This window comes from Polypterus senegalus, chromosome 5, assembly GCF_016835505.1.
Source record: "Polypterus senegalus isolate Bchr_013 chromosome 5, ASM1683550v1, whole genome shotgun sequence".
Classification (NCBI taxonomy): Eukaryota; Metazoa; Chordata; class Cladistia; order Polypteriformes; family Polypteridae; genus Polypterus; species Polypterus senegalus.
The window spans coordinates 59,717,236-59,729,450 of record NC_053158.1 but is presented as its reverse complement, the minus strand read 5'-3'; the positions used below and the strand labels follow the sequence as shown (position 1 = coordinate 59,729,450).

The 12,215-nt window shown below is 34.2% G+C and overlaps 1 protein-coding gene across 7 annotated transcripts in view; it reads right to left on the bottom strand.

Moving 5' to 3' along the window:
• LOC120530300 (carbohydrate sulfotransferase 9-like) overlaps positions 1-11,645 on the bottom strand; it is a 155,782-nt gene extending 144,137 nt beyond the window's left edge. Inside the window, exons 1-3 of one of the 7 annotated variants that reach the window (XM_039754674.1) lie at positions 10,595-10,881; positions 9,112-9,264; positions 360-512 (exon numbers count right to left, since the gene is read on the bottom strand). In XM_039754674.1, coding sequence (XP_039610608.1) covers positions 360-459 — 100 coding nt within the window. In that variant the 5' untranslated portion in view covers positions 460-512; positions 9,112-9,264; positions 10,595-10,881. Of the gene's footprint in view, positions 1-359; positions 513-4,792; positions 4,889-9,111; positions 9,265-10,580; positions 10,883-10,949; positions 11,034-11,520 lie in introns of those variants that run through there. The other 6 variants (XM_039754677.1, XM_039754675.1, XM_039754676.1 and 3 more) reach the window with 6 other exon arrangements.
• Between the last annotated feature and the right edge of the window lie 570 nt (positions 11,646-12,215).

Genomic DNA, 12,215 nt, shown 5'->3' with positions numbered 1-12,215 from the left:
TTAAGCTGCTTGCAGAAATAATCCCTTCCTAGGTAATCATTGGATTGATAAACAAGCACCCATCGCTTTTCAAAACAGATGTGTAATATTTTGATCAATAAAAAAATTAAATTAAAAAAATAACCAATCTCAGCGAGGGCACCATAATGTAAACAAAAATATTAAAAGGCTAAAGGTGTATTGGTAAGACAAACACTTATAGCACAGAAAGTATTCATGCATATGGAAGATGTTGATGTAAAAGATCACAACAGAATATGTGTAATATTGTGAACAAAATATTCAACAATGACTTGAGTTGGTGGCTTTCAAGCAGCAAATGACTGCATTATGCACAAGAAAAACAAACTTTTACTTACCATAAGGAGTGCCATTGTGATTTATTTGTATGTAAATGCAACAAAGCAGGCCCACTACTCCGAAGGTTAAAACTGACAGAAAAGCGTGCTTCAAACTCATTTTTACAAAATGAGAACTTCGAACAAAAGATGTTTATGAACTCCAGATCTAATCTAGAAGATAATAAAGATAAATAAAAAAAATGATTTTGGAACTGAAACAGAAGAATACAACATAAAAGACATTTAAAGTATATCTGACTGAGTGTGTCATAGTTTACTTTAGATCTTGTTATATGACCACTTAAAAAGGAATCGATGTTGAAATATATTTATATAAAATGTTACAGATAACAGAAATTACTTAATGCATTATTGGCTTCTTAATTTTAAACTGTAAATCTCTGTCTATAATTCTTTAAAGCAAATGTTTTGTGGATCGCTAATTACTTTTATTCATTTGTTTCCATCCACTTATAAATTTGCAAGCAAACAATTAAAAATACAATACCTTTCTATTGGGTCATCTTCAAGCATAAAAAAAAGTTAAAAATGTATGTCACTTCATGTAAAAGCAGTTTTTCCCACAAATATTGTTTTATATCAAATAACTTCTTGATCTAATCATCCTTTGAGTTCCATTACAAATTGTGATAGATTGACAGACAGATGGACATTACTTGTTCCCAGGGTGATAAATGGCTTTTTACAGAAACTCTTTAAATAAATAAATAATAAGTAGGCAGGTAATAAGTAAATAAATAAATAACTATAAACACACACACACACAAACATACACACACCAGAAGGACTATAAAGCAAGAAAATTAAAAAGAAAGAATTTCTGACTTGGCTGTCGCAGTGGGGCATTATGTAGATGTATTGTTATTGGTTTAAAGGAGCCCCTCTAGCATTTCTTGACAAAAATGTTTCTGTTTGTTACATTTGCTTAGTCGAGCACTGGGCTATATGCCTACAAAGATCTAACGTTTTTAAACTAAAATGATGTTTATTACTATGTTAGTTTATTTCTTAAAGGGCATTGTAATATCTTATACTGCTTCGCTTTTTGCAAAATTAATGTTTAGAACAAAAAATCGTACATTTTGATTGACACAATAATGCAGATGACATAAAATAACCATCTTAGATAAATGTTTTTGTGAACTGCTTCAAGTTCCAAAGACTTTGCATAATATTGTGTGTGTATAAGTATATTATATATATATGGTTCATCTTTTTATTTTTAAGAATTCCCAAGCTATGGTTCAAAAACCATGATCTCTTAAATATAAATGAACTTGGAAACTCTTTGGTTTTCCTTATTGATGATCACACTCTTACTTCATATTTGCACTTTATGGTTTCCTTTTTAAAATCTTCACTTTTATTTATTTTAAAGCATGCAGTAAGTAATGTGCAAATACTGATGAGCATGAAAAGGTGTTTCATTTACCTGTGTTTATAAGAACTGAGAACAATAAGAACTACAAACTTGTTAGCATGTCTGACCAGGGCCATTCAGTGCAAGGTCACAAAAAGAATTTAAAGTATTTATTTTACCAAGGCCAGGAACATCTTTCTACCCAAGGATTGCATTTTGAAAACTCTGACTCGGTTGAAAATAACAAAACAACACAACAAAAACAAAAAAATACAATTGAGAGCTACAGTGTTTGACCTCTGGTGATAGAATGTATTAATAAGAGTTTGAACAATGAAAGATCTGCTTTGCTGAAACTGCCATAGTCATAACTTAATCATCAGTGCAGCATGGCAGCCAGGACTCTATTTGCCACCACACTGAGTAAATAAACAATTCAAATGTGTCTGGGTTTTAAACATTGCCCAATATTTAAAAATTGTACTGATGAAATTTTAATTTTAACTATTTGTGAAAGCAAAGATTATTTAACTTACTGTTAGATATAAAAGAAATTCTTTCTGCATATTGAAAAACTATTAAAATGTCTTTAGCGAGACCAAACTTACTAATACTCAACATAAAATAGTGAGACATCTAAACACATTTAACAAATGCAGAATGAAATATAATTTTTATTTCTGAGGAATTTAGTGAACTTAAGCTAAAAAAATGAAGCAAAATTAGTAAAATAACTCATTATCACAAAAGGTTTACATGTGTCTGGGTACACCTCATAAACAGGCTGCCCCAGATAAGTGGAGTACAGCTGCACTGCATTGTCTTCACTTTGCTTAATGGATGTTGGACTTTGAAATGATTTTTCTGGGAAAACCTGCATCTTTTTGTTCTCCCATAGTATTGGCCCTTCCACCAATTTTATGACTCAAGATTATATTTCAACAACATTTTTGTGAATAGCCACAGCTCTCTCTCAAAGAAGTGCATTTTTATAAAAAAAACGTGGCGCAAACAAAATAAATAAACAGAGCGTTAACTGTCCTCCTAAGAATAAAGCACCAATGAGGCAAAGCCTACTTCTCTACAGACAGAATTTTATTTTCTCATCATCACCATAGTATGTCAAAAGCATTTCATGAGATGTTAAGGGAGAAAAAAAATGATAAAAGGAGATCTTGTCAATAAATATATAACCATTTAACAAAAACAGCATATTGCTTATGTTAAATCTATGTAGCCTTCCAGACCATTCCTGTTAATCATCTTCACGCCTCTTTATGAGGTACATGGCCTATAACAAAGGGGAGTTGGGATCTTAAATCATTCTTGCAGCAGATTGAAGACTTAAGTGCCAGCTTAAGTGAAAAATTAAGGAAAATTGCAACACAAACTTAATCAGTTTTAACACAAAAAGATGCAGATGAAAGAAAAGAAGAAGCGAGCAGTGCATCATCTCCTGTGCAAATGAACTGTGGGATTGTGTTGTACCTGTAGGGAAGGGGAAGGCGTTGTCCACAGGCGAAGAAATTGCAATAAAACATTTATTTGTTTTATCAGTGTGCCTCTCGCGTCTGTCTGTGTTGGGTCAGGCACCAATATAGTGCCTTACTGTTACTATATATACAGTAGAGTCTCGCTTATTCGATATAAACGTGCCGGCAGAACGTCGGATAAGCGAAAATGTCAGATAATGGGAGGTCTTAAGAAAAAGCCTATTAAACGTCAAACTATGTTATAATTTTACACATTACGAACCTAATACAGTGGAACCTCGGTTCATGAATGTCTCTGGACACGTACAAATCGGGTTATGACCAAAACGTTTGCCAAACTTTTGCATCTGTTCACGACCACACACTAGGTATACAAACGAGCCAGTTTCCAGATTTGTGGCAGGTTTATGTCGTATTACACAATGATTTCCGAAAAATCGTACACCTTATATTCAGACTCTCTTCCTGTGCAACAGAGAGAGACACAGACAGACAGAGACTTTATAATGCACTGGTGAGAGAGAGAGTCTCCAGGCTACAAAAGGACATAGCAGCTTGCGTGTGTGTGTGTGAGGAGATTAAAAGAGAGAGAGAGAGAGAGATTGAAGTGTTTAAAATTATGAAGGGAATTAGTACAGTGGATCGAGACTTGTATTTTAAAATGAGAGAACACGGGGACACAGTTGGCGTAAACGCACAAACATTAGGAAGTTTTTCTTTACACAAAGAACGATAGACACTTGGAATAAGTTACCAAGTAGTGTGGTAGACAGTAAGACGTTAGGGACTTTCAAAACTCGACTTGATGTTTTCACACTGGCAGCTTTGTTGGGCTGAATGGCCTGTTCTCGCTAGAGAGGGCTGGCCACATAATCCACTGTAATCATGTTTTACAACAAAACAGAAAAATTTAACTGAAAAAATGAACTTAGCAACTAAAAATAGACTACGCTCACGCTCGAAACTAGCAGTTCTTGTTGCTGATTGATGTTTTTTTTTTTGCGGTGGGATGTCGGATAATACAGAATGTTGGATAAGCGAGACTCTACTGTATATAATATATTTTTATTTCAATAAAACACTTATTCTTCCTCAACTGAAATGGCAAAGATGTATTACTTTTCTTGGTTAGCAATGAGACAGTTGAGAAAAATAAGTTCAGATTTCTGAAATAGTTGGTAAATCCAATAACCCAATTGAGGTTGTTTAACGGAGGTGTGCCTTGGCTTTTCAAAGACTGATTTCACCTAACAGGATCCGTGCTGTTGCTGTTTTTCTGATTTACAGTCTACAATTTGAATGTTTTTTAACTAAAACATTTTACTTCAAGTTTCACAGTTATTTGTAAGATATTTTTGTGAAGCATCTAATAGCTTTACTAATATAATTAATATGTTGTGAGAAGTTGCATCAAAAAATGAGAATGCCATCAATGCAAGTCAAAACAAACACTCTGAATACATTCCAAAAATGTAATTTTAAATAGACTGTAATAATGACAGTGTTTTCAATATGACATACAGCAACTAAACATTCATAATGACCAGAGGATGCATTGTAGGTTTTTTTCCACTAACCTCCCTCCCGAATCCTAATTAAATTGATCTCTCCAGGATTGTAGTTGGCCAACCTCGATATATAGCCACTGATTTCTTGCTGGTGCAAAGACAGCCCTATAATTTCATATAAAAAGCTCCATTAACTGACAGTGTCCGAGTAATTAATGTCTAATATTGCCACTTAAACTATGAAGCCCTTAAGACTATAAATGTTATTTTTAGTTACAGATAAAGGTCTCTGTTTTTAATTAAATATCAGTCAATACTGACTTACAAATACACTACAACAATTTTGCTCTCCAAAGTATTGCTCTGATTGTGTAGCTTTACTGAATATTACTATTGCCACAGTCATCCCTTTAGGCTGTTGTAAGTCTCCCAATTCAACAAACACCTTCTGTGGCTTAATTGCCACTAACCTGGATCTACTCTCATTTCATAACACTTTGAAATTCAGAACTCCTTTTAAAGAGTTTTCAAATCATCAAATCATTTATTTAAATGTTGCGAATTTATGTGACCAATGAGAACAACCAATGAAAAGGAGTTCTTCTTAACTCAAAAGAAATCACTGGTACTTTTACTAGTTATTTACTTGAGTGGGATTAATTGGTAAGGTAAATTTCTGTAACTGGACTAAAACAGAAATCATAATCATGATAGTTGCATCATAAACCTGTCATTGTAACCACAACAACATTTTATTTCTTTTTTCAAAGAGGCTCTTTATTTTTTTGTTACATTTACAAAACTTTTAACTCTTTCCTCTTACATAACAGGACATCAGACACATAACCAATTTATGCATCTGTGGATAACAAAATGATATAAAACGTAAAAAAGCAATAAAAACAAAAAGTCTAAAAAGGACAAGGGATCATGACATAACATAGTTAGATTAGCATGGACTACTATACATATTTGGTGTTTTGTGCTTTCCAACAACTGAATTATGTCACGCTGAAAACACAGAATATTTTGGATTTACAAAACAAAATGCCTATTAGGTAATATTGAAATTTGTAGTTCAATCATCTTAAAATCCTGGAAATAAAATCCTGAAAAAAGACAAGTAGTTTTGACAATGGTTGGTGATTTCATTTTTTACATAAATCTGATAAACTCATGACAAAACAGTACGATGCAGGACAAATTCCATTCAAAAGCCTGAAAACAGCACTACATATTCCACTAAATTTGCTATTCAAGCAAAACCAGGAGACCAAATTAAATTATTTATATGTCACACACATATATAGAAAACACCATATTTAAAACAGCACAAAACCAGTTTAAATATTAAAAATTTCTGTTTAAAAAACTGTCAAACCAAAAGCTAATGTACTTCCAGGATGACATCAAGAAGCTCATTTACATTAGCAGGCAAATCACCTACAGCTTTATGGTCTTGTACTGTAGTTTAAAGCTTCATCTCCAAATGTACTTTTATTTATTATTGGAACAATTAAAAAAACAGCACCTTGAGATTGGCATGAACACTAATATACAAATTAAAAAGTTCTTATAGGGTCAGCACATAAAGCTGGAAACTACAAACAGAAAGATTTGAGCTACTTGAGAATTAAGCATTGGAGTAGTTAGTTTTGCTAGAAATGGTTATAAATACATGCATATTTTTTCTGTAGGCTGTATAATAAACACCTTAATTTCCTATATTTAGCTAGAAAAAAATAGGTTCTGAATGTTTAGTAATCTGTATGAGAAAATCTAGACTGATGTCACTACATAACTTGTGTGCTGAAGCAGACGATCTAAAATCAGCACTTCAGAATTGACCGTTTTTTATTTTGTCTGTGTTATTTCCTCCATTTAGCAGTTTTCACTGTTCTGCTGACAATCAGTTATCATATCTTTACACCATTCATAAAACTAATTAAGGACACAATAGAAGAAAATTCAGTTGACCTAAAGGAAAGAAGCAGCTAGGCCTCATCTGCATATATACCTGCAAGTGAACGGAATATTTTCTACCTATATCTACCAGTGGTAGCATGAAAATTGAAAATAGCCCTGAGGGACAATATACCTAAATATAGATCATAATGACTTTGCATTATTACAGTTTTCTATACATATTGAAATCAATCTGAGGTATAAAACTAAATCACCAAAGCACAGGACCTCAAAGTGCAAAATAATTTTAAACCAAGGTAACAGAATAACAATTTAAATTTGGTAAGGTTACAGTGAGTTTATACTTCAGACCCATTAAACTTTGCAGGCATGAGTAACACAATGACAACTGACCAGGATCTTATACACTTTATCTTAGTCTTTAAAAATAACAGACCATCCCGAGATTGTGAGTTTTATCGTGACACACATAGGTGAAGTACTTTAAAAACAGTTAAGAAAACCTGTGTATGTGATCAGGAAAAAAAGGAGGACACATATAGACTGCTGAAAATAAAAAACTCAAAATGCAGGAGAACGTCAACAATATACAAAAGCCCTGCTGCCCAAAAGAAACATTGCACGGCTTTTATAGCATTTTACTCGCACTACTGAAAAGAGTAGTGCAAATGAGAATGCAAAAAAAAAGTTTTTCAGATCAAATGGTCTCCAGACACAAACTGCCAAACGAGTGCCAAAACAGAACTAAATATGTTTATTGGACCTTACACTCAAAGTAGTCTAGAAAAGTGTCTACATCAAATTTCTAAGAATGAATAAAAATAGCAGCTTTATTAGTTTTGGAACACTGTTTTGAGGTAATTCCTTAGGCTTTGTGAATCAGTCCTTACTGATGTTTTTCTTTTTTCATTTAAAGTCTGTATCATTTATTTCATAAGTGGATTTTACTTTATTTTTTTGTGGCTATTTCTTGTATGGAACATTGACTTTGCATTAACTTTTATAAACAAATGTAAGGAATCATGCAGGAGGGAGCATTGTGTTCAGGAGGTTTAAAAGGAAAGAGTCTATGTTTTTGTGTCATTCCTTTCTTCACCACTGTTTTAACATGTTGAATCTGTTAAGGAAGGTGAATCTTAGCAGAAATTTGACATTTGATCATATTCCATTTTTTTGAGCCAGAGTTGGTAATTAACACAATGAAATTGGAATTAATTAAATAAGGAATCAGACTGAAGTTATAATACCAAATTTTAGTGCAGAGTATTTGTGGCTACTGCATTGTTTACTGGGCTAAAATTAATTTAAAGAGTCACTTGGGTAGATGCAACTTCTCTGCTTCAACAGAAATGCCCCCACTTCCACCCCGATTTTGAATGTACCCTCCTAGATAACCAGTCACACTCACATGACTGGGTAAAACCACTGTGGATTTTCATCATAAAAAATGAGCTTGTTCATTTCAACTAATAACACCAAAATGAATCAAGTGCAGCATATGCTTAATACATCCTAATGTGGCTTAGATATTTGAATTTGTCAGGTTTGAATTGACTTGATATGTGTATGAGGTGAGTGAGTGAATGACTAAGTGAACATGCCCGGCCATAACTGATGGAGTGTGCCTATAAAAATGGATGATCATGCTGTGCAAGGTTGGTGGACTGTGGATAGCGGGTATAGGCAGTTGGTGCCTGTTTTGACTCAACCTGGCCCAAGAGTATTTGGTCTGCTAGAACTTGTCCCCTGGTCTGTACGTTTCTTCACAACATCTAAAATGCAAAATATTGGAAACTATCAGGACTAATATTACAGTAGTAAAAAAGGCTACCCAAAAGCCAGCTTATTCTCACAAGACTTGTTATCTAATATGACACAGTTTAAACTGCAAGGACCTCAGGAGGGGGTCAAGAGATTTGTTTCTTCTCATTTGGCAGTTTTTTTTGGTTTTTTTTTTTTAACCAAGGCACAGCCAATAACTTGGATCAGATGCACCCTGATAGAGGCAACAAAGGTTTAACATTTTCTTTTCTGAAAAAATAAAAGTTTTAATGGCTTGATAAGCATAAAAGGGATAAAGAATGCAGTATTTTTTTTCTGAAGCAAAACACAGAGATATCTAAATTTAAATCTCTTAAGTCAATTTAATAACATATGCAGTGTTTGAAAACATTAAATAAAGCATTTTCAATTACCATGAAAAGAAATGTGCCATTTTAACCAAACCTGCAAAAAACTTTGGAACCATCAAAGCTAAGTCTCCACTACTTTGTAGTCAGGCTTTACATGTTACCAGATAACTAATATCATCATCATAATAAACCATCTGTCATTACAAGACCTCTTGTTTTACTTCTGTGTACACAATATTGAACTGTATACATGATGATCTCTGCCAGTTGCACATTGGACATAGAAAAGCTCACTGCATGCCTAAACAACTTCTGAGTATGCATGTCCACCTTTTCACAAATCTGAGATGAGTTCATTCCTCAGGGACAAGCAGAAAGTGGTGGCTGCAGTGCCTGAAGTCCTTTCTCCCTTTAACCTTATTGGCTGAAGTGTCCTCTTCTCTTGTTAGGACCCCATTGATCATTTCCAGCCATACATGCACACTTTTCGTTATTAAAAAAAAAAAAAGATAAAAAAGCAACAATAAGCAATGTTCCTTCTTAGAGCTACATAGACTACTGTTTTCTATCTCATATGAAAATAAAGTTTTGTCTAGGATAATTATTGCTATTAATTCCATAAAAAATGCATGATGTTTGTGTTGGTCCCTATTGCATTAACATGCAAGGTAGCTGCGATGTCTGCACACAAGCCACTCATATGCTCTTTATTTATTACATTATCTGTTCTCTCTGGCTTGTTACAGTTATCGAGCATTTCATACTTTCAAACAGATTTATAAAAAAATAACTTTTTCACAACTCATAGAATTTTCTGCCTATCAATTCAAATGCACTGGTTCTCAAGTCCCAGAGACCCCCTTCAACGCTGCAGGTTTTCATTCCAACCAATCTCTTCTTGTAATTAGTCTCCTAAATTAATTAAGCAAGATATTACTTCCCAGTTTCTCTTTTTTGTATCAATTTAGAAATTGAAAAATTGTTAATATATTTACTGAATGAAGTAGACATTTGGATGTAATGAAATTCTTTTTGGCTATTTGGTGTTATTTTTATTACAAAGTTTTTGGTTATTTACACCATTATTAACTAACAAGCACACAAGTGGGTAACACTGAAATAACTTATTTACTAGTTATGGTCACTTGCCCTGGTGACTGCTATGTCTGTCATTAACTGCCAGTATTCAGATAGAATTAATAGAGAAAACTTCTCAGAAAAAAAGTGAATGAAAAAAAATGACAGCTAAAATTGCAAACATTTCTTAATTTTATACAAATGCAACTGTAACACCAGTACATTTTTTAATGCAAAATAAATAAAAAGTCACGTAATTAAAAAAGACCAATTAAATGCAAAAATGGCTTGCTCAAGGTGAAACTGGATGGAACAAAAACCTGCAGTTGCCAAGGGCGCCCTGGACTGAACTGACTGTGTTTTACGTATATTTTATATAGGCTTCAATACACTGTGTAAACGTCTCAGTATAGTGGATGTGTGTTAATATAGAATTCACATTTCGCAGTACATACATTAAGTCCAAAACGTCTCCTCATTGAAAAGTTAAAAGACAGGAAGAAATGAAATATGCCCGCTAGATAACCTAACGGAACATCCATCCCTTCTTCTGACCTGCTTATCAGGCAGGGATGCGAGGCTGCTGGAGCCTATCCCGCTAAGTACCGGGGCCAAGGCAGGAACGATCACTGGACAAAGCACCGGTCCATCTAAGCATGAATACCCACACACTAGGACTACTGAAAGCCAATGCCTCGCATTTCTTGAAGCTAAAAAAGTACCGTTTAGTACTCACAGACAGGGTCATTCATCCGTCTGACAGCGGTGCCTTCATTAAGACAATGCAGCTTTGAAAACTTAGTCACAACTCCTATTAAAGTTTGATAGGAGTTTACAACGTTCACTTCGTCATGTGTCCTCTAACCGTGTGCGTATCAGCACGCCCACAGACCCGGCTTGAAAGGATCCGCGGCAGAGGAAGGAGCTATGGAGGCCACCGAATTGTGGCAAACCTGAGAGCGCCTGCATATCTAAACACGCACACGTTGTGGTACTAGAAGACGTCTGACGCCACGTCTCTAACTAGCACCCGTTGTAGAAGTGTGTGGTATGGCCTCAGCCTGAAGGGAAAATATTTAACAGCCACTCACTCAGGTTTGCAGCGGAGTCACCATAGACGACTGCTAATTTTGACGTTCATGTAGTGTTCTCCTTTTAGATGATTATAATTAGGATTAAAACAATTACAGCGTAAATAATAATGGGGTGTATGAGGTTTCTATATATGTTGAATAATATAGTCATTTTCCTTACTGTGTAATAGACTTAAAAGATATTGGGAACCTATAGATAAATATCGTAAATCAAAGTTAACGTAGCAGAGTGAGACATTGGATGATATTTAATGCTTTAAGAGAAAGCACACTGAAATGTTATCCGTAGGCCTATACGTACTGGATATGGAGTTAAAATGTAATGCCAAGTGGACATTGTGTAATGGATTTTTTTATTTGAATGTCTACCACTAGGGAAGTAAACCTTTAAATGGCAAACATGACACGTTTTAATAGCACACTGAGCCTTGACCTTTGAATAAACTTCACAAATTAAACAAGCTGCTCCGTCTCGTAATTTTTCAATCCCAGCACAGGTTTAATTCACTTTATTGTTGTTTAAACATTAATGGAATAAATATTTTGTGCATAACATAAACTCGATTACCTGCCATTTACTTTACAGGTTTTCTTTCTGGTCTTGCAATGAGGTGACAAAGAAGTAGCAATCCATATTTTCTACAACAGTGCAAAATTGATAATCCCCAAATAGTATATACCACAGTGTTACTGTTTGAATTAGCAGTGGTTCTTGGCTGATCCCAATAGTCTAATTATAAATAATTTGTTGAAGCTTAAGTTTTCACACTCCTAATCCATTTCATCTGTGCCGAATCAGGTGTTAATTAGTTGTCTTGTTTCAATTCCCTGTTAGTTTCACTGCGTTTCAAACGTCATAATTTTCGAGTGAACGTCAAGCGTCCAATGGGCGTGGCGTACACTTTTATTCGGCCGAAACAATTTCTTCCCAGATTCATGAGTTTTATTCCTCAGCATGATGTTGCGTATTTACTCTGAACTAACATGCATATTGTCTTTACATCTGTATCTGTAAGTTTTATATATATATATATAATACTTTGATTTAACATTTAAAGCATAGATACAAATTTTGTTACTTTATATAATTCGGTTCAATCGTTTGAAAAGGAACTAATCCTCGACAACAGTGGGTTTGTAATTACTAATCTTTTACAAGTCTTACACTCCTGTAAATATGTAGTAATCGAACTTTCTAAAATGAACATGATCAGCATTTAGTACACTGTGTCCCAGTTAACACGTCCGCAGGTGTCTACATCG